We start from the raw sequence: 22158 nt of genomic DNA on the forward strand, positions 1-22158 counted from the left end.
AGTCCCAACCGTTCAGACCACCCCCAAGCCTGGGAAAGGCAATGCCAGGCAAAGCCAGCCTTGGTGAACTCCAGATAACCCTGAAGCAATTCCCCGCCTTACGGAGGGAAGAGCTCTTCCTGGCTCACTCAGCACAAGGCCCATGATTAGCACTTCATTTGCATGCCCCACCCACCCTGTGCCTCCCATTTCACAGGGGCGTTTTGGGTTTGGTGGGATTTTTGTTGGTGGTGGTGGTGTTTTTTTTTTTGTTTGGTTTTTTTTTGAGTCAGCAGGGAGACACCCTCCTGTGATGCCTTAGATATTACAACATTCCACCCCAAAAAAGGTTTCTGTGGAATGATATCTTCTTGCCTGCTTGTGATTGTTATCCTAAATAATGCAGGCCTAGCCAGTAACACCGTGCAGATGAGCAGCAGAGCCGGGCTGGGCAACGATGGCAGATACCATAAAGGACAGTAGTATACAAAGCAGGCCAGTGCCCAGAGTCAAGGCTGCCAAAGGCAGAGGTGATGAGCGACTACCAGCCACAGCCACTGGAAGGCTCCAAGAAGCTACAACATATTGAAAGCCAAAGATCCTGCATTGGAGGTGGGGAGGAGGGGAGAAGGGGAGGAAGTGTGTTCCTAAGGGTCCCAACATCCAACGCTAAGAGCTGAAATGCTAGCTAGCACTGACTGCTGCTGTTGATAGCGGCTGCATACAGAGATTTCAGTAGTTCGAAAGTGCCAGCCGCTGGCATTTGTCACATGAAGCAGTAAGCCTCGAACCCAGCACCCAGAGGGTAAGTGAAAGTCTGTAGTTACAAGGCTTGAAATTACCAGCCTCTGAGTCTGTCAGCCCAGTCCATACAATGTTCATCTTAAGACCCCGGCCTCTCGCTGGGAATGAAACGACTGGGAACCTCCACTATGTCTGCAGAAGTGACGTCCTATGTCACTGCATAGCCAGGAACACATTTCCATGGTGCATTCCACATCCTGGGTGTTAGGGACGAAGTCTGGAATTCTGCCCACCACCTCTGGATCACACCCTGGAGGCTACAGTCAAGAAGCACAAAGGTCATCTAGCCGCAGCACCAGAAAAGTGTAAGGTCCCTTTAAATCTGAAGACTGTAAACATTTAACAAATACGTTAAATAAATAAAAAATGTAAGGTTGTTTTAAAAACTGAGGCAAATAGGAACACACATACATACATACATACATACGTTTACTTTTTTGTTCATTTCTTTCTTTAAGGCCGGGTCTCATGTAACTCAGGCCAGCCTCAAATCCACTAAGGATGATTTAGAATTTCTGATGCTGTGGTTCCAGGTGTACACCCAGCACTGGGATTACATACGGTGCTGGAAAAGGAGCCAAGAGCTCTGGATCTGGATCGGTAGGCAGCAGGAAGACAGACAGACACTGGGCCTGGCCTGAGCATCTGAAACCCCAAAGTCCACCCTCAGTGGCACACTTTCTCCAACAAGGCCACGCCTACTAATCCCTGTCACATAGCCCCACTCCCTAATAATCAAAGATTTAAATATGAGCCTACAGGGGACATTCCTATTCAAAGCACCACAAACACCTGGCATACAGTGGGTGGTAAATACATGCTGCATGAAGACAGTATACAGTAGACCATGAATACCATTACAGTCGTCAGGAGTTTCGATGAGGGACAGAGCTAGCTGCCAGTGAGCAAAAGAAGAAAAACAAACAAACAACTCTCCCAATACCAGGCTGAGCTGGCTCTAGATCCAGACAGAGACAGTCTGCAAGGGGGCTGAGTAACAACAGTCCCCAGGAACAGGAGAACACTGGGGTAGACAATAAGGAGCCCAGATTTTAAAAGAAACAGAAAGCTACAAGAACTAATGGAACTGAATTTTGCTGAACGTTTTACGTGTGTTGGTGTGTGGTATGGATGCTGGGTATGTGGTTAGTGTGGGCATGTGCACATGTGGGTGCCTATGCATACGTGCACATGTGGGTGGAGACTACAGCGACATTGGGGGTCTCTCCTGCACGGCCCTCTACCTCTATTTCTTCAGATGGAGTCCCTCGCTGAACCTGAGGCTCACTGATTTACCTAAGCTGGCTGGCCAGTGAGCCTCAGGGGCCCCGCCATCTCTACCTCGGTTACAAGCACACTGCTCAGCTTTTTCCATCTGGGTGCTGGGGACCCAACCCAGGTCCTCATGCTTAGCACAAGCCCTCCCCACTGAGCGACCTTTGCTGGAATTACTATCCTCAAAGTAACGCTAGCTTGAACACTGGCAAGTCCACAAGTCGTTCCAGCGACTCATTCTCAATAAAATGAGCCTGGATTGTGCCCAGTAGTTTCAACCAGTGAAAGAGCACATTGACAACTATGCATGACACCATGGAATGTGACACTCAGACGGTCCTCAGTATAAAGCCCTCCATCAAACACAGTGCTCCATTCTGTGCTAAAAGTGAGCGGAGGGAAAAATGTGCCCTCTGTCACCTTTATGAAGATTGTTCCACATCAAGTGTGCTTTTGTTCAAATAACCACTCAAACCTACTCTGCAGAAAACAAAAATTATACTATTCTCAGCTTATGGAACCAACATGAGAAATGAGCTGAATTAAATTTTTTGAGACCTTTTCCTTGTGGGTTCACGCTTCACCTTGGAGTGTGAGCACCGTTTTCTACTTCTAGAACTGAGCCAATCACGGCCTCGGACATACCTGACGAAAAGCAACAGTTGACAGACTAGCCACCATTGCTTAAATCTCTCGACATATTGTTGCACAGCTTCCAAAAGGTTTTATTTTGTAGACCTTAAAATTTCTGGTCAGGTACAAGATAAACGTGTGACACTCACCAAGCGCTTTGTCCCAGATCCGCGCGTTTTAGGCACAGCGCTGAGACCCGAAGCAAAAATCTCCTGTCATCTGGGTGTCTGTGGTCTTTTCCGCTACAGACTGTTGCTGCTCAACAGGGCTGAGGCTGACAGGAAAGACGATGCTTTGGCCATTTCTACAATTTTTGTTTTATTTAAACAAACAAACAAAGCAAAGCAGAGAAAGGACTTGGGAGATGGCTCAGCAGTTAGGAGCACTTACTTTTGGTCTTGCAGAGAACCTGGTTCGATTCCCAGCACCCACATGGCAGCTCACCACCACCCACCTCCCAGGCACTCACGGGTTACACATTCATACACATAAAGCAAATCTTTAAAAGAGTAGAATAATAGAATAATTTATATCAAAGAAAATTTTATTTTTATAAAAATCCTACTTAAACCAATAGAAAATGAGCTACTGTTGGCTAAAATTATAAGCCAGAAAATGCACTTTAATGGTCAAAATATGAGACACAATAATCCAATTTCCAGAATCATGTGAGCTATTCTACTTCAATAGTTTATGTAGCTATTTAAAAATAACATTATATCCTTAAATGTGAGCCTGACTGATTAATTTTAAAGAAAAAGACTAAAAAAAAGCTTTAGACATGTAGAGATATATACACTGAAGTTTTTTTTTTATTTACATTCCATAGGCAACACATGCACATGAACAACGGTAAATAAATCTTGAAAACAAAAGAAGCCAGGTAGGCCATGTGCATGTCTAAACCCAGGGCTGGAGGAGGGCAGGCAGTTTGCTGACCAGGCTCCTGCATCAGTGAGTTCCAAACACTGAACCAAATACAGATGGCTAAGATCACGTGAAGACACGCAACATCAATGTTGGTGCACAGCGCACATATGTGAGAATATATCCGTGCACCACACAGAGACACACACAACACACAGTGGAAAGCATTTACGTATGTGGAGTGAAGGGACGGAGCCTCTGAGTGTGGCGTTTGTGTGGCTCTCAGGCAACAGCCTCCTGGAGAGTCCCTCTGAAGCTTCAGATCATTTAGTGTGAGCAGGAATGGGGTCTGGAGCATGAGGTTAGGGGGGGGCGACGACCGATAAGGCCCAACAGGAACCAGCTCTAAGCTCACATATAGCCTGAGGCCACATGCTTGATCCCAAGCCCTCCTCTCACTAGTCTGAGTAGTAAACATGACTGTTCCCTACAGACACTCTGATGGTGATACATAGTCCCCTGTCTAAATGGGCATCCTGGTATTTATATTGCTGAAGGGAATCAACATAAAAACATATTACTCATTAGCATGAGTGTTTCACAGGAATGACAGAAATCATCCACATCATGCCTTAACATGGCCAGACTGGTGCTGGGCGGCGGTGGCGGTGGCACTCAGGAGGCAGAGGCAGGCAGGTCTCTGCAAGTTCGAGGCCAGCCTGGTCTACAAAGCAAGTTCCAGGACAGCCAGAGCTGTTACACAGAGAAACCTGGTCCAAAAAGCAAAAACAAAAAACAAAAACATGGCTAGACTGAGAAAAATTCACTATGTCTTTGCATTCATATTTATATCACCCTTGTATTTCCTTATCTTTGAGTTGTAGTTTCACACAGCGCATTACACTGGAGATATTTAAGATGGCCTGTTCTTTTTTTTTTTTTTTTTTTTTTTAAAGATTTTTGTTTTATGTATATGGTGTTTGGTCTGCATGTATGTCTGCACACGGCATGTGTGCAATGCTCACAAAGGACAGAAGAGGGCATCAGATTCTCGGAGACTGAAGTTTCAGGCATTCTGAACAGCCATTGAGTGCTGGGAATTGAACCCAGGTCACTGGAAGCACAGCCAGTGCTCTGATGAGCCATTTCCCTGACTAAAGCTGCCTACTCTTGAGTGGCATGTGCTGTCGTATTTAACTGAAACATAACCTACAACTTACCTTCAAATGGTTCAGTGAAAATCATCAGTATATAAACTCTATTATCACTTGTATACATATTCAAATGTAGAGAAAATATAGCCAGGGCTTTGAGATGGCTCAGCATTCGGTGCCAAGTCTGATGACCTGAGTTTAAACCCCTTGAACACATGTGGAAGGAGAGAACTACCTCCTTCAAGTTCACACACACACACACACACACACACACACACACACACACAAATGCAAAAAAAAATTTTAAGAGAAAATATGGTCAGCCATCAGCTTCTGAATCTAACGGGCAGATGCACCCTAGTTCACTGTGATAGTCTCTTGAATTGTGTTTCAGTTTTCTATCATAAAAATGAGAGAAATCAATCCCGTATCTGCTAAAATTCTATGCTTACAGTGAATGTCAGACTAGTGAGTTCAGTTGCCAGGGGTATTTTCCAATCTTCCACAGCACACTGAACCATTCATCCCAACTGACTACAGATAAGAATATTTAAACAACCACCCGGGCTGCTAATGCCTAGAGATACTCAAGCAGAGGTCTCTACCCCCACTAAGAGCATAATTACCAGGTAGTCACAGACTAGCTTCAAACAGGGGGTACTGGCGGGGCTCTCTCAGGCTAGGAGTGGGTGGGATTCTGACAAGGTGTCTGTTGACTGGACAACTTTGGCAGGTCACTTGTGCGGGTCTTGGGTGCCCGTCTCTCCAGTCTGCCCAGCACTGCATGCTCTGGGCCCTTGCCAGCTCCAGCCTGCACCGCTGCAGCAGCTAGGAATTGCTGCAAGCTTGACTTTCTCAAATCTGTTCCCACCAGAGCATCCACAGAAACCACAGTTGAACATCCACCTCTGCATTCACAGTACAAGCCCAACTCTCTATTTTTAAATAGCTATAAATGTGTGTATGCATATACATGTTTGTATAAATAGATGAGCGGATAGATATAGATGGACTGATGATAGATAGATATACAATATATAGATATATATTTATGTGCATGGGTATTCTTGCCTGCATATGTGCCTGTGCACCACATGTATGCCAGAGCCCATGGATCCAGAAGAGGCTGTCAGATCTCCTGGGTTTAGTTATAGATGTTCGTGAGCTGTCACATGAGTGATGGGAACTGATCCATCTCTCCAGCCCCAAGTGTGACACTCTTAAGGATGGCATTTTTAAAACGCTGTGACTTCCTCTTCGTGCCCACTTCCCACCCAACCTCCTGGCAATTATTCTAGGCTCCAGCAATGCTGAGCTAAGCACCAGCTTCCTCACAGCACTCTACTTCTCCACCCTATGCCTCTGCCTCGCTTGCTCGCTTGGAATGGCTTTCGCCCTTTCCTGGATGGCTTCCACCCACCTCCTTTAAGTTTCAGATTAAGCAGCTCACTCAGCAGATTGGTGGTTGCTGGGGCACAGGGGAAGAGAAAGTGGGAAGAGACTGCTTAATGGGTGTGTGGTTTCCTTCTGGGGAGAGGGACATAACTACGTAGATAAAGGTGGCATTTGATAGCATTGTAAGTGCACTGAGAATCAGTGAAGGGTTCACTACAAAACAGACAACAGACTCCGCACTCCCGCATGGTCAGTAGCTGCACTGACACCCACCTCCAGGCACTCACACACCCTCCTGGTCAGTAGCTTGCACCGTATCACACACTCCTCCTGGGTCAGTAGCTTACACTGTATCACACACACACTCCCTCCTGGGTCAATAGCTTGTACCGTATCACACACTCCTCCTGGGTCAGTAGCTTGCACGGTATCACACACTCCTCCTGGGTCAGTAGCTTGCACTATATCACACACCTGCTACTTTATATTGATAAAGCTCCTCCACAAAGTGGAGAACCTCTCATCTCCCAGTGCTTAACCTAGGAGACTGAATGTTCAAGAAATATTACTTTTCTGTCCTTGATAAATAATGTCTTTTAACTCAGGGCAGCTACCAGAGGTGATGTGGGTGGATTTTAGAAATCTAGCCTAAATAAGAGCTTATACATGTTTGTATTCCTTAGGAATGAAAAGACTGAAAGACTTTAGTGTATGTATAAATGGGAAGGCAACAGAGTCAAGTTGTTGCAGTTGATGACTTAGGGAGGCAGCCACAGGACAGAAGCCACACATACGGTCAAGCACTAATTTTACCTTATCTCACTTCATCATCCCAACTACTTGGCAAAACACAGTTATTCACTTCCATCTTCCAAATTCAGAAACAAATATATTTAAGTAGTTTGTCAAAGGTCATGAAACCAACTACCAGGAGTAGAAAGACTCAGCTCAAGTCACCCAGGCTTCAGCACCTGCTCCTGGAGCATCCGTGTGTATGTTACCACTTCCTACCATCCAGGGCTTTCAGAAGCTGGGGACAAACATTCTTTGGCCCACAATAGGCCTTTGCTAAGACTGAAAAGTGCCTGTTTCCCTCCTTACCTACTTGTCCATTACCATGATTGCTGTTTATATTCTACAGTGGGTTGGTTGGCTGGTTGGTTGTCTAGCTGGCTGGCTGGCTGGCTGGCTGGCTGGTTGGTTGGTTGGTTGGCTGGTTGGTTGGCTGGTTGGTTGCCTGGTTGGTTAGTTAGTTGGTTGGTTAGTTGGCTGGTTGGTTAGTTTTTAAAAAGTGGTTAAAGGCACTTCCTGCTCTTGCAAAGGACCAAGTTCAGTACCCAGCACCCACAATGGTGGCTCACAATAACTCTAGCTCCAAGGCATGCAATGTTTCTGTTCTCCTCAGTCACCTAAGCTCACATGCACATACCCATGGACACACATAGTTAGAATTAATAAAAATTAAAATCTTTTTAAAAAAAAAATCTGTCAAAGGGCTGGGCGGTGGTGACACACACCTTTAATCCCAGCATGCAGGAGGCAGAGCCAGGAGGATCTCTGTGAGTTTGAAGCCAGCCTGGGCTACAGAGCAAGATCCACGACAGGTACCAAAACTACACTGAGAAACCCTGTCCCAAAAAAACAAAAACAAACAAACAAAAATCTGTCAAAAAGAGAGAAATGGATCATAAAAGCTATCACAGTTATGAGATCTCTTGCTGGGAGTGGTGATCCCTGCCTGTAATTCCAGCACTTGGGAGGGGACAGAAGGGAGTTCAGAGCCAGCTTCCACTGCATAGTTTAGATCGGGTTAGCTCGGTAAGACTCAGTCAAAACCCTCCATAAAGCAGCAGCAAGTGTTTCTTTAAGGTGCCTCTTCAACTCAGCAGTGTGTCTGCTTTACTAGAACCATCCTCAGAGGCTCCGCCACTGAAGAGTCACTTTCAAAACACCCCACCCTCTGCTAAGTAGCCCCCCTACAAATGAGAAAACCAAGAAACAACCAAATAAAGAAGGAAGAATTATATACTCTTACTAGTTTAGAAAGCGTTCTTGTTGGGGCCAACTGTAGCTCAGTGGCTAGAGCATCTGCCTGGCATGTGTGGAGAAGGAGGGGGGGGGAAGGAGGAGGAGGCCTCCACCAGGAAGCCCAGCCTCTTAGTTGGCTTTCTAAACTCCATGACTGTAAGCAGCTTCGGGAAGAAAAGGGTTCATTTGCCTTATACTTCCAGCTTGCAGCGCATCACTGGAGGCAGTCAGGGCAGTAACTCAGGCCTAGAGACGGGAGCTGAAGTAGCAGGGACCACAGAGGACTGCGAACTACTGGCCTGTCCCCATGGCTTGCTCTTGCTTTCTTATACAGCCCAGGACCACCTGCCCAGGGGTGGTGCTGCTCACAGTAGGCTAGGTGCTCCTGCATCAATTATTAATCAAGAAAATGCCCCACATACTTGCTCACAGGCCACTCTGAGGGAGGTGTTTCTCAGTAGAGGCTCCCTCAGCTCAGATCACTTTAGCTCACGTCAATTAACAGAAACTAAGCCACGCACACAGAGAAGAGGATTCTACTGGTTCCCCCCCTTTATTCTGTCCAGACCCCAGCCACAGGATGTGCCATCTCCACTCACCTGGGTCTTCCTCCCTGAGTCCTCTCTGAAATGCCTTCACAAGACACCAGAGGCATGTCTCACCAATCTCCAGGTGATTCTAACCCAGTCACATAGATATGATGATTATCCACTACATTTATATGAAAAGGTAAGCCTGACTGGAAAGAAATGTCAATCTTAACAATTGATCAATACAATCAAAATATGTCATCCCAAAAAAAAAAAAATTGACAACACACAACAAACATAATATAAAAACCAGACAACAAGCCAGGTAATTTTGGTTTTTGATTAGGTCCTCATGACTTAGACTTTCCTAGATATCTATTGTTGGAACTGAGGTTGATGGGACAGTACGCCAGATGAACACACAAACACACACAGACACAAAACACAAGGGCAGATGGAGCAGAGTGAAACAACAGTGTGGAATTGGAGATGGCAGCTATAATGGGACACACTACAGACTGGTACACCATGAGTTACACACTACAGACTGCTGTGGGATGTTCTGTATGGCAAATGTGTTACTCTGATTGGTTAATAAATAAAATACTTATTGGCCAGTGGCTAGGCAGGAAGTATAGGCAGGACTAACAGAGAGGAGAACTGAGAGAACAGGAAGACAGAAGGAGTCACTGCCAGCCACCGCGAGGACAAGCAGAATGTGAAGATGCCGGTAAGCCACGAGCCACGTGGCAAGATACTGATTTATAGAAATTGATTAATTTAAGCTATAAGAACAGTTAGCAAGAAGCCTGCCACGGCCATACAGTTTGTAACCAATATAAGTCTCTGTGTTTACTTGGTTGGGTCTGAGAGGCTGTGGGACTGGCGGGTGACAGAGATTTGTCCTGACTGTGGGCAAGGCAGGAAAACTGTAGCTACAACAGACTGGTATCCTACAAGTTACACACTACAGACTGATACAAGTTAACAAAAAAAAAAAAACAAGACTGGTATGCCACAAGTTACACACTACAGACTGGTATATAAAACATACAATTACCCATGAGTTACACACTACAGATACAGAGTACACACTACAATGACCAGAGTTACACACTACAGACTGGTATACCACGAGTTACACACTACAGACAGGAATACCACGAGTTACACACTACAGATGGTATACCACGAGTTACACTCTCTGTGAAGACAAAACAGCCAAGTCTTAATGTAACAACTGTCACAAAATTAAATCCCTAAGACAAAAATGCTAAGACACAGGGGGGAAGGAGACAGGCCCAGCTGCAGTGAGAGCCATGACTGGAGCCCCTCTCGAGGCGAGACTGGCCAAGCAGCAAAAACAAAGGTAGAACCCTCTTACCAAGGAGGCAAAAGAGACCTCAGAGTAAGAAGTCGAAGAGTTCAAACAAAGGAGCATTAGACATCAACGAGCCACAAACAAAAGACCATGCTCGTGTGTCCCGTCAATGAAAACCAACTAAAACAATATTTCCCCTACCGAGCTGGCAGAGACCCTTCACTTCTTTGTCAGCAGAAGGGTCCTGGCTCTTAAACAGCTCCTCCTCTCCCCATTTCCACACAGTTCAAGGCGCAGCGCCTCAGCCTTCAAGTTTTGTTCTTGCTTTTTTGAGATAGAGTCTCTCTATGTAGCCCTGGCTGTCCTAGAACTCACTCTGTAGACCAGGCTGGCCTGAAACTTGCAGAGATCCATCTGCCTCTGCCTTCCGAGTGCTGGGATTAAAGGTGTGCATCACCACACCCAGCACTAAATTTTAAATTATGTCCATTCACAATGGTAAGTAAGGGCCTGAGTTTTTGAGCCAGGTTACAAGCTTGCTATTAGCTATGAGCTATAAACCATGAGCAAGTAAATTATTTAACATCATCTGAAATAAAGGCAACAGGACCATTTCTCAGGATTGCTGTGAGCACTGAGTGAACACACATCACTTAAAATACAGGCTAGGCAACATACTCAACAAGTATCAGGTATGGGTATTGTTGCTAAGTCCCTTACTCATAAGCAAAATCTGTGCAAACAGTTCATGAGCATGGATCACAGTGCTCTTAATATCTGCTCAGATCCTTTCAAGTTATTAACAGCTTTTAAAAAATATATCTGTTTGCTTTGTGTGTGTGCACATGTGTTCACATGTGCACACTACAGCTCATGTGTGAAGGTCAGAGGACAATCTGGAGACCCAGTTCTCTCCTACTGTGTGGGTGTGGGGGGTGGCACTCAGGTTCAGGTTGTCAAGCTTAGGAGCAAGAACTCTTGTTTCCTTAGCCAACCTGCCAACCCCATGGACAGCTTCCAAGTACAAAGTTTATTTGAATAACGTCAGATTCAGAAGTCACTACTGTAGGATCCAGGAGATTCTATGCTAACTTGGTAACCAAAAGGTGGTTTGGCATCTTTCAAATCAATAATGGAACCACCATTAATGGTGCTGTGAATGGACTCCTATTCGGCTATTTATCCTCAACTGGACTTTGTTTCCTACAATAAACACTCATGATTTTGTGGGGAGGAAAGTCTGCTTTCCAGGCAGAAGGTTCCCAGTGCTAGAGAGAGAACCTAGGACCTCGCACAGGCGCAGCGATGCTCTGCCAGAGGCCGCATCCCCAGCCCTGAAAGGTTTAAGACAGTCTTCTACCCTAACAGGTACAGTCCAAGGCTTGCTTTCTCTGAAGGGTCTGTGCCATGCCAGACTGGATTACACAATCACTTCTAGTCACAGCCCTCTCCACCAGGGTCTTTGGTCACTCTAACACATCAGCTCCTCTTCCGTGCACTGTACTGGAGATATCACTGAAGATGTCCACGATGTCAGAATTTGTAAGTATCAACAAAACGCTTTGTGATTACAAACCATTTGATTTATTTGTGGTGGTTGGTTTTGGGTTTCACTGGGTTTTTATTTGGGTTCATTTTGTTGGTTGGTTAACTGTTTTACTGTATTCTTAGCTCTAAAAGAGATACATACATACATTGTTTAACTATGGTACTGCTACAAAGAATTTCCACTGTGTTACCATTGGGAGGGGGGTAAGGCAAGCAGTCAACCATCCCACCCCCCCTGCTCATAGTTTCAGAGAACCTTTTCAGCCATCTGTCCTGAGGAACCGCTTGAGCCTGTCTCTGCCTGTGGGAACTCTAGCATCCCTAGGAAGCAGGGCAAACACTTGCCTACCCCTGATAGGGAGAAGTGAAGGTTCCCAGTCATGGGGAGAGGCAGAGACAGTCACACAGGTGCTGTAGTGTGTTAATCTAGTCTTCCTAGTGCTCTTTTCCCAGGACCCACTGTCAGGTCAGCATGGCTGGTAAGACTCAATTCTGCTCACCCGTAGGTCTGTCGAGGAAGGGAGAGAGAGATGAAGTTGTTAAGTCTCTACTGCAATAATTCTGAGGACAACAGTTTCATGGTCCTGACATTTCTCCAAACAACGGTTTAAAATTGTCAAGTAATTCAAATTTCAAGGTTTTTTGTTTTGTTTTGTTTTGTTTTTTAAGGAAGAAAAACTACTCCTCTAATCCCAAGCTGCAGCCTCCTGCCGCCTCACTGCCTCCCAGATTCGAAGTGCTGACAGTCTGTTTCATCTACACTATAAGACCAGTTTGTTTCCAAACCTGCTGCCCGCTCAGTGGGCTGCTTAATTACACATGCATACACATACACATACACACACACACACACACATACACACACACGCACACGCACACGCACGGAACGTGCTGTTGTTCTGCCTTGAAGGCCATTCTAATTGTTAAACTTCCAATCTCTCCTCTGACCCCACCCTACACACCTGTGCTGTGGGATGATCTGTATGTCCTGTGGGAGCCCTTCTTGGGTTCTTTGTGGCGTTACCCAGCAGGTCCGTATAGAGGATGATTAGGACCATGGGCCTGAGTGCAGGTGTTTGAGATGGTCTGCACTTGGCTGTGCTGGGGGATGGTCTGTATGTCAAGTTGTTCTGATTGGTTAATAAATAAAACCTGATCGGCTGTGGCTAGGCAGGAAGGATAGGCGGGACTAACAGAGAGGAGAAATAAAAGGACAGGAAGGCAGAAGGACTGCCTGCAGCCGCCGCCATGACCAGCAGCATGTGAAGACGCCGATAAGCCACCAGCCACGGGGCGAGGTATAGATTTGTAGAAATGCGTTACTTTAAGATATAAGAATAGTTGGCAAGAAGCCTGCCACAGCCATACAGTTTGTAGGCAATATAAGTCTCTGTGTTTGCTTGGTTGGGTCTGAGCGGCTGTGGGACTGGCGGGTGACGGAGATTTGTCCTGACTGTGGGCAAGGCAGAAAAACTCAAGCTACACACCTGTGCTCCTACAACAATCTATACAGACCTCTTGTGCACACACTGTGTGTGAGAGTGTGTGTGCAGGGGTGTGTGTGTATATGTGTGTGTGTGTGTATGTGTGTTGTGTGTGTGTGTGTGTGTGTGTGTGTGTGTGTGTAAAGCAGATGACAACCTCAGCTGACCTTCCACCTAGCGGCTTGAAACAGAGGCTCTCAGAGGTCTCGGACTCACCAAGCAGGCTGTGCTGGCAGGTCAGCTAGCCCCAGAGTTCCCGTTGGCTCCACCTCCCTAGCACTGCCATGACAAGCATGTACCATGACAGCTGGGTTTGGAGATCAAGCTCAAGGCTTCACGATTGCAGGGCACCTTACTGGTGAGCTGTCTCCTCAGCCCCTGGTTTAAACAGACCTCTCTATCAGGGTTCTCACACTATTTCTTGTTAGGGTTTTATGTCTCGATCCCTTCAAACTTTTGGAGACTGGGACTAGATCTTTATTATAGAAACTTTAGTGACGGAAAAATGAGGACATGACCACTCCAAGGCATGGTTGAGATGGTTTTTGTAGATATGAGGAAGAATTTAGCCAAAGGCATCTGGAAGGGTCCAGACTGAACTAGGTCATGGGGGTGGACAAAGGGGGTGGGTGGAGATGGAGCCTAGAGAGATGGGGGCAAACCCACTGAGAGGCCAAGAGTGCATAGCCAAAGGGCCAGATACATGGGAAAGAGAAGCTGGGAGGAAGGGAAGCCCAGGCCCTGAGAGGGAGAGGTTTAGGGTAGGGTGAGGAGAGCTGGGAGGAGCCACAGGTACTGAGTGAGTCTTGTCCTAGGTTTCTTTGAGACCTAACATTTAGTACACTGGCTAAATTCAATAAGACCATTAAAGCAAATACATTGTGAGCGCCAAGCTACAGTTAGGAACTCATGGCCAATCCTATTTCAACTATATCGCCTCTCACCACCCCAGGATATTCTGAAGCAAATCCCAGACTTCCTATCATTTCATCTGCCCGTGCTCTTCTAAACAGTCCACTGAGAGATTCTTCATAAACATCGTCCCATCACCACCACCGTCACACTGAATCTGTTGAATAAGCTCATGTCGAGTTTATAACTGTGGGTTCCGTTTCCACAATTGTCTCAGAAGCTTGTATACTTTACAGCTATTTATCCAGGGACTCAGGAGTCCACCACTGCAACTGTTTAAAGGCTTCTCAACCCTTAGCTCTCTTAGGTCCCCTCTCCATCTTTCCCCCCTTAGAAAGAAACTGGTTCACCTTAGAGTTTCCCACAACCAGAATTTTGGTGGCTACTTCCCATGTTCCTCTTCTGTATTTCTCGAAGCACTGGTTATGAATGTGAAGGGCTTCTGTGTTTGAGTGTGGCTCTTCTAATGTGGCAACGACCACATTAGAATCAAGTTGAATAAAGACAGAATAAAGTATGTCTGTCTTTCTTTATTGAGACATTGGTAGCCGCTAACGGTCACTCAGTCCAGACTCTAAATCCATTAACTCATTCAAGACTGTAAAACCCTAGGATATGAACTCATCATCCTTTCCTCATTCATTAGCTAGAACAGGACATGTGATGGACTAGTTCAGCCCTTCTTCTTCTTCTACTGGAAGAGCTTCCCAGTGAGTCTGTTTTTCAACAGGGAGAGAAGTCTTGATTTTCCCGAACTTAAAAGAACGAGCCCTTGCATCTTCCAAAGGTGACCAGTGGTTTCTATTTTCAATCATTATTAGAGTGCAGTCCATTGACATTATCTTCACTGATGCTTAAAAGGTCCCATCCCTGCTGGGGAGGAGGGCCTCTTCACTGCGGTTTCAAAGTCCAATCTTTGATAGCATTCTTCCATCTGCCCCTGCCTTGGAATTGTCTAGTTCTCCAACGAGAGTATAATTATTAACCCATAGTTGAAACTATGTTTTCCATATTTTCAAAACTAGATAAGATGTCTGTGAGGCTGGAGAGATGGCTGCATGGTTGGGTACTTGTGTTGCAAGCCTAGGGAGCTAAATTTGAGCTCCCCAATCTCTACAGAAAGGCACAATAGCATGTGCTTGTAATCCCAGCCCTGGGAAAGTGGAGGCAGGAGGATTGCTGGGATTTGCTGGCTAGTGTCAGCCAATACGAATCCCTGTCTCAAAGGTGTGCTCATGAAGATGACAATCATGCATGTTGTCCTCTGTCCTCCACATACATAAGCACACATACTCATACATGCACCCTCACATATGTGAACACACATGCATGCATAAATTTAAAAAATAAAATAAGGTGACTATTCCAGTTTCTAATCTAATGTGGGGTATTTTTTTTTAGTAATGAATAATAAGGTAATGAAAATCCTAAACTATCACGCAAGTCTGTGGACTACGTGGGGAAAAAGACATGAAGTGGGGAGGGAGACATATTGAGGAGGAAGGGAGATGTTGGGAAGATGTGGGCAGAGTTGACGGGATGAGTGGGAGTGGATGTGACTCAGATACATTGTATACATGTATGGAATTTTCAAAGAATACTTATATAGACATACAAACACAGAGAAAGAGAAAGAGAGAGAGAGAGAGAGAGGGAGGGAGGGAGGGAGGGAGGGAAGGAGGGAGGAAGAGAGAGAGAGGCTGGAAAGCGTAGTTAAGAGCACTTGCTAGTCTTCCAGAGGATGTAACTTCAGTTCCCAACATTCATGTAAGGTGACTCACAACTCCCTGTAACTCCATTAGGTTACATGCCCTCCATTAGGTCTGACGCCCTCTTCTGGCTTCTGAGAGCATCTGCACTCATATGTCTGACACACACACACACACACACACACACACACACACACACACACAATTAAAAATAAATCTTAAAAATAAACTTTTTCTAAAAGCTTGAACACTGTAGGGAAAAGACACTAAGAGTTTGCAGTTCAGATGTGCATCCATTTCCAAGTGAACCTGATGCAGCATTAAGGCTGAAGTGTAAAAAGATAACTTCTGTTGGTGCGTGTATGCACATGCGTGCACCTAGAACACGTGTGAAAGTCAGAGGGCAACCTGGAATGTCATTCCTCAGGAGCTACAGCCCCCCTTGTTCTGAGACAGATTCTCCCACTGGCCTAGAGTTTCTAAGTTCTGCCCAGGGATCTCCCCACCTCTGCCTCCCTGCACATGGCACCACACCAGCATTTCCCACCTGGGTTCTGGGACTCTGGGTCCTCATGTCTGCCTGTAAAGCAAGCATTTTCCTAACTGAGCCATCTCCATAACCTCAAGAAAGAAGTCTCTTCATGTGTAACCTCCCTCCCGGGGCCACAAGGGAGTAACAATAAGAAGCTATCTAAACAAAACACTAATTAGGTAAACATATTTAATTAAAGGTTGGGCTCCTCGATGACAATGAGTAAACCGTGCTTAGTAACTTACCCCAAGTTAGAAGAAGAATAACAATTTTCACACTTAATTATTCACATGATCCCCAAGTCACTGCAGTAATAACATTAGCATTGTATCAAACACACTCGAACCCTGGGGTCTGAAACTTGAAGCCTTCATTCCCAGAACCACAACTAAAACAAACTCATGTTTAAACCTTTATGCTTTCCAATACGTAGGATCTAATATCCCTGGTGGGAACAAAAAGTGGGTTTGGGGTTTTATGGTTTTCTTCCCCCAAGTTGCTCTATTTGTAACTTTAATCCTTTAGAAACATCAATGTTTGTGTCAGTTGCAGAGACTTAGCAAGATGCTTCAGAAGCGGTTTCGTTAACTTATAAAATCCACTGTTCTGTGTAACAAGTAGCCTGGAGAAAGAGCAGCAGAATGACGATCACCATCAAGAACTTAGAAACCAGGCTACAGCCCAGCAAGAGCACCTGATGCTTTTGCAGGGGATCCGAGTTCAGATTCCCCCACCTACATCAGATGTTCGTAACTCTAGCTCCAGGGGATCTGACGTCCTCTTCTGGCCTCTGCAGGCAACATACACACACACACACACACACACACACACACACACACACACACACAAGCAATTTTTTTAAAAAAGAAGCTTAATAAATCACAACAACAAGGATAGGTGCAATTTAAAGGGGAGAGCCCTGCCAAACACTGCTTATAACATTTGTCTGTGGTACCTCTACTCCATCTTGAAATACCGTCCCTTAATTTTCTTGCTCAAATGTCCTAACCTGAACTCCATGAACACGAGCAAGCCTACTATTACTGTACATCATATAACTTATAACTGACAGGGCTCTGATGTAGTACTTCTAGTCATTTAATGATACCATCGGGAATCTGAAACTCCAATTTAGCAATTAAGAATAAATGTGTGTCAGGTGTAGCAGCTCACACCTGTTAATTCAACTTTTAGGAGGCTGAGTCAGGGGACCTCCATGAATTTGAGGCAAGCCTGGACTATATAGCAAGTTCCTAGCCAGCCTGGGATATCAAATGAGACCTCATCTCAAAACAAACAAACATAACACAAAGATTTCCAAGTTTGTAGTTAATAGATGCAACTATCTCCAAATTTGAACAGTAGATCAACCTTCAAATATATACTACCAATCAGGTGTGGTAGTTCATGCCTTTAATGCCAGCACTAGGGAGGCAGAGGCAGGAGGATCTCTGAGTTTGAGGCCAGCCTGGTCTACAGAGTGAGTTCCATGCCAGCCAGGGATATGCAGAGACACACTGTCTTGAAAAACAAAAAGCAAGCAAACAAAAAAAAAAATACATACTACCAATATTTACCACTGTGAAGTACACTTACTTATATACATATAAACACATCCTCATTCACCGAACTCTAAACCCCTTGGCATTGATTTAATTAACACTGCTGCTGTTGAGAATATTTAAACTTACTTCTACATATAACCATAGCTTGGCAGGGGACCAGGCTGTGTACTGCACACACCATTATAAAATACTCACACATCTACATCTCTCAGTCTGTGGCTCAGCTGGTTAAGCTGAGATATAAGCAAAGACAGCTATGGTATAAACATATCAAAGTTGTGCAGAGTAAATTATGATGATTTCCACGAAAATTAAATGAACATTTTAACACTCACATTAGGAGATTTGAAACTTGGAAAGGGAGAGAGAAAAAGGAAACCAAGCTGTACATCCTCTTACATTACAGGGAATAAATGTTTAAAAATGAAACTGAGCCAGGCGGGGTAGCCCATGACTCTAATCCTAGCACTCGGGAAGACGGAGGCGGGTGGGTCTTTGAGGATAGCCTGGTCAACATAGTGAGTTCCAGGGCAGCCAGGGCTACATAGTGAGACCCTGCCTAAAGAAATAAATGTAACAAAACTAAGAAGTAAAAATGAACACTAAAAGAATTTTGGGAGGGTTCTGTTGTCCAATATTGCCACTTGAGAAGACCAACATATAATATAAAGTCATAAAATCAAAGGTTAAATTGTATACAAACAACCACTTTCTGCATAGGGTATGCTACAGCCATCAAGAATCATAATAAACAGCTAAGGTTATGGGTTCCCTGAACATGAAGTACATACAAAAATCAACACCACACAGAAAGGTAGATGGACAAACTCCTAGCAATGATGCAGGGAGCTCAGAAGGACATGAAAAAGAGGATCAAGTTCACTCACCAGAGAAATACAGATCTAAAGTATTCTGAGGGTCCGTAAGCCCCTCAGTGGGTAAAGGGGCTTGCCACCAAGCTTGACCTGAGTTCAATCCCCAGGACCCACATGGCAGGAGAACTGACTCCTGATAGTTGGCCTTTGACCTCTACATACACACTGTGGCACACATGTGCCCATACATGAGCAAACACACACACAAATAACATGCAATCAGAAAAAATTGAAAGTACCCTGAGACACTATACCTTACCTACCAGACATCACACTGCTATTTCTATAAAGTGTGTGTGTGTGTGTGTGTGTGTGTGTGTGTGTGTGTGTGTGTGTGTTCATATCTGCTGGGATGTTTTTCCGCTGGAGGGGCATGAAGGCAAATAAGAACCTCCGGTGGTTTCTGAGGAAGGTGGGGCTGAAGGACAAAGACAAGAGACTGACAATCTGTGGAAAATATTTTTCTTCCTGGTAGACGTTAAATCATGTGCTGATGGATCTATTCAAAAAGGTTTATGGGCAAAAGGGGAGATGAAGAGAGGGACCCAGTCAGAAACAACCACCATCACCACCACACACACACACACACACACACACACACACACACACACACACACACACACACACGACCAAACCAGATTCTGGGTTGTACAGATTGAAAAGCTACAGGGTCTATCCTTCCTGTTCACCCACATTATCCTACCGATGCTTGGCTGGCTTCTACTAGGCACACATCCAGATACTTTCATTTTAAAGCTCCTACAAAATATATTCTGTGCCTTCACAAACTGAGAAACGTGTGTTGCTTCAGAGAGAACAGTTTTTGCACCATGCATTTAACTCTTATGATGTTAAGAAATGGCAGGATGCTCAGTTTAGTGCATGCTCAAGACAAACTCACGAGAGACTCAGGCTCCGAGTGTTTTTAGCCATCGTGCATACTGAGAACACCAGCAGCAGCTACGATGTTCCGAGTGTTTTTAGCCATCATAAATATTGAGAACACCAGCAGCAGTTACAACCTCTAGGTTCTCAAAAGCCGGAGTGAGAAGGGACATAAACCTCCAAGTGGGAACATAAATCTTTGGTGGGAACCAGCCTGGGAGATACAGCTGCAAGGCCGGGGAAAGGCAGATCTTCTGCTGGTGCAGGGAAGGAGCTGACCTGTAACCATGGCTACCTCCAATACACTACGTTTTTCTGCCAAATATTTTTTTAAGTCAAGAAAAAAAAATTCCCCTGTGAAATTAGAAAACATATTCAGGTGTGATCAAACATCAAAGACCATGCGAGCGTCTGAATTTATTATTTCTTTCTCTCCACCTCGCCCACCCACCTTGTTTGTTTGTTTGTTTTTGAGTCAGGTTCTCATAGAATCCAGGCTGGACTCCAACCCCCTCTATAGCCCAGGCTGGCCTTTAACTCGTGATCCTCCTGCTTCTGCCTCCCAAGTGCTGGGATTACAGACAGGCATCACCACACCCAGACTGAATCATTTTCCTTTTTTTTTTTTTAAAGTCTGGTTTCTCCCGTTTCCTTTAAGACCAAATAAACTACTACTAAAGGTAATCCTTCAGAAAGACACTGATCTGAATTAATCCAAAACCAATTAATTTGTATTATCATAAAAAGCATACAATTCCTCGGTGAAATCTGTATAAAATTAAAAAGGTCCGTTTTAATTACGACCACCAGGTAAACCGGCAGTTTGCACATTCCATCTCCTCTGTGGTTCGACTCCGTAAGACTTTTTAAATAGAACGTCCTTAGTAACAACAGAATTTTGATGATACGGCCATTCTAACCTGCCAAATTATCCAAGTTCCAACATCTGCAGTCAGGATGTTTCCCAAGATTTCTGTTCTCTCTGCCAACTCACAGAGAAGCCGGACAAGCTCCACTTCTCTCCGCCCGCACACTTGAGGCTCGGCACCCATGTCCCGCACCCACCTGCCCCACAGGTGGGACTTACTCTGCCAACAGGACAGTCACCTTCCCGACTTCGCCATCTCCAGGGTTAAACACAAGCGAGGCTTTGTCTGCATTTGAGATCCCTATTCTCGCCCAGCCTGGCTGAGAACCAGACTTCCCTGTGACAGCCTCAGCGGAGGACACACAACGTCTCTCCCAACTCTGGCACGGCTGGAAGCCGCGGAGCCAGGCGGGTCCGGAGTCCGCGCGGGACGGCACCAGGTGGAAGACCGGGGTTACCTGGACCCCGACATCGCGAGCACCGAGCACGATGGGAACACGCGAAGAACAGAGCGGCACCACGGGGGAGCAGAGAGGGGGTCCCCCCCGCGGAAAGAGATAGGAATGGGGTACCCCGCAAAGGCCAAAGTGAGGAGGGACCGGGGGCTCCTCCGAGAAGCCCAGATCCTCGGTGAAGGGCGCAGCAGGAAGGGTCCCCGGGGTCCCCGCCGCAAGCGCTGCTCACCGTGCTGGCCACCGCGGTGGGCGAGGAGGGCGACGTGGGGCCGGGAGCGTCCTGCCTCCACAGCCGGGACTTGAGGCTCTTCATGGCCACGGCTCTCAAGGGTCCCGGTCCCCACGGGACTGCAGGCTGCGAGAGCGAGGGCCGGAGCAGCGGACGCCCTAGAGCGCGCCGGGCCCGCCCCACCTGCCACCTGGGGCCCCCGGGGGCTTCGCTCAACAGGGTCCCTCCGGCAGCCAATCGGACCCGCTGCCTGGCTAGGGTGGGGTCAGCCCCGGCCAATTGGAAACCGGGAAGGGGGCGGGACTTCCCTTTTAAACTTCAGAACACCCTTCCTCTCCCCTCTGGAGGAAAAGTTAGGGAACTTCAGCTCTGCAGCGCGTGGAGTGAGCGGAGGCGCAGCGCCGGCTCCTGGCCTGTGGTGCCTGCACACTTGGGTGGTCTGAGGTTAGAGAGATCCAGCCTAGACCGGTTCTTATCTCCCCAGACTCCCTCCTCTTCCCATTCGCGAGCCCTGTATAGGGTAAAATTTTTCTTCTCCCATCAGGTCCCAGCTCACCTACACACTGACGAGCTTTCAAACAAAACTTCCCATTCAGGATCTTCAATGAGGGCACGAACCCCAGGACCACACATCTCACAGCCACACCCATGGGAAACTCTGGGACAAACAAGCTTGTAAGAAAAAGGAGCTGGTTAGGCAAATGAACACTTAACAGACTTGGGCGCAGTGGATGCAGTGTGGCTGGAGAACCGGCTTAGCCGTTAAGAGCGCTGGCTGTTCTTGTGGAGTAGCTGGGTCCGATTCTCAGGACCTAACAAACTTCTCTAGCCCCAGTCAGTCCCAAGGGAGCTGATACCCTCTTCTAGCCGCTGTGGGCACTGCACACAGGTGATGCACACTTAGACTTAATAGTATAATTCGAGGCCCGCGTTAGGTGTTCATGTACTGCTGTGGAGGGAAAGACAGAAAGAGGTGCCATCAATAGAGCTTCACGGGTAGCCAAAGTGATGAACGAAATTGTCCAAGAGGTTAAAGAAGGAAGTTAGGGGGTCAATGTAACTGAAATATATTGTATGTTAAAATCTCAAAGAATAAATGTAAATATATGG

General features: G+C 46.0%; 1 protein-coding gene across 1 annotated transcript in view; it reads right to left on the reverse strand.

Moving 5' to 3' along the window:
* Uaca (uveal autoantigen with coiled-coil domains and ankyrin repeats) overlaps nucleotides 1-21250 on the reverse strand; it is a 90675-nt gene extending 69425 nt beyond the window's left edge. Inside the window, 1 exon segment of the mRNA XM_028867303.2 lies at nucleotides 21049-21250. Within this exon segment, the coding sequence (XP_028723136.1) occupies nucleotides 21049-21132 (84 nt within the window). The 5' untranslated portion in view covers nucleotides 21133-21250.
* Nucleotides 21251-22158: the final 908 nt, after the last annotated feature.

The sequence above is a fragment of the Peromyscus leucopus genome, chromosome 7 (genome assembly GCF_004664715.2).
Source record: "Peromyscus leucopus breed LL Stock chromosome 7, UCI_PerLeu_2.1, whole genome shotgun sequence".
NCBI lineage: Eukaryota > Metazoa > Chordata > Mammalia > Rodentia > Cricetidae > Peromyscus > Peromyscus leucopus.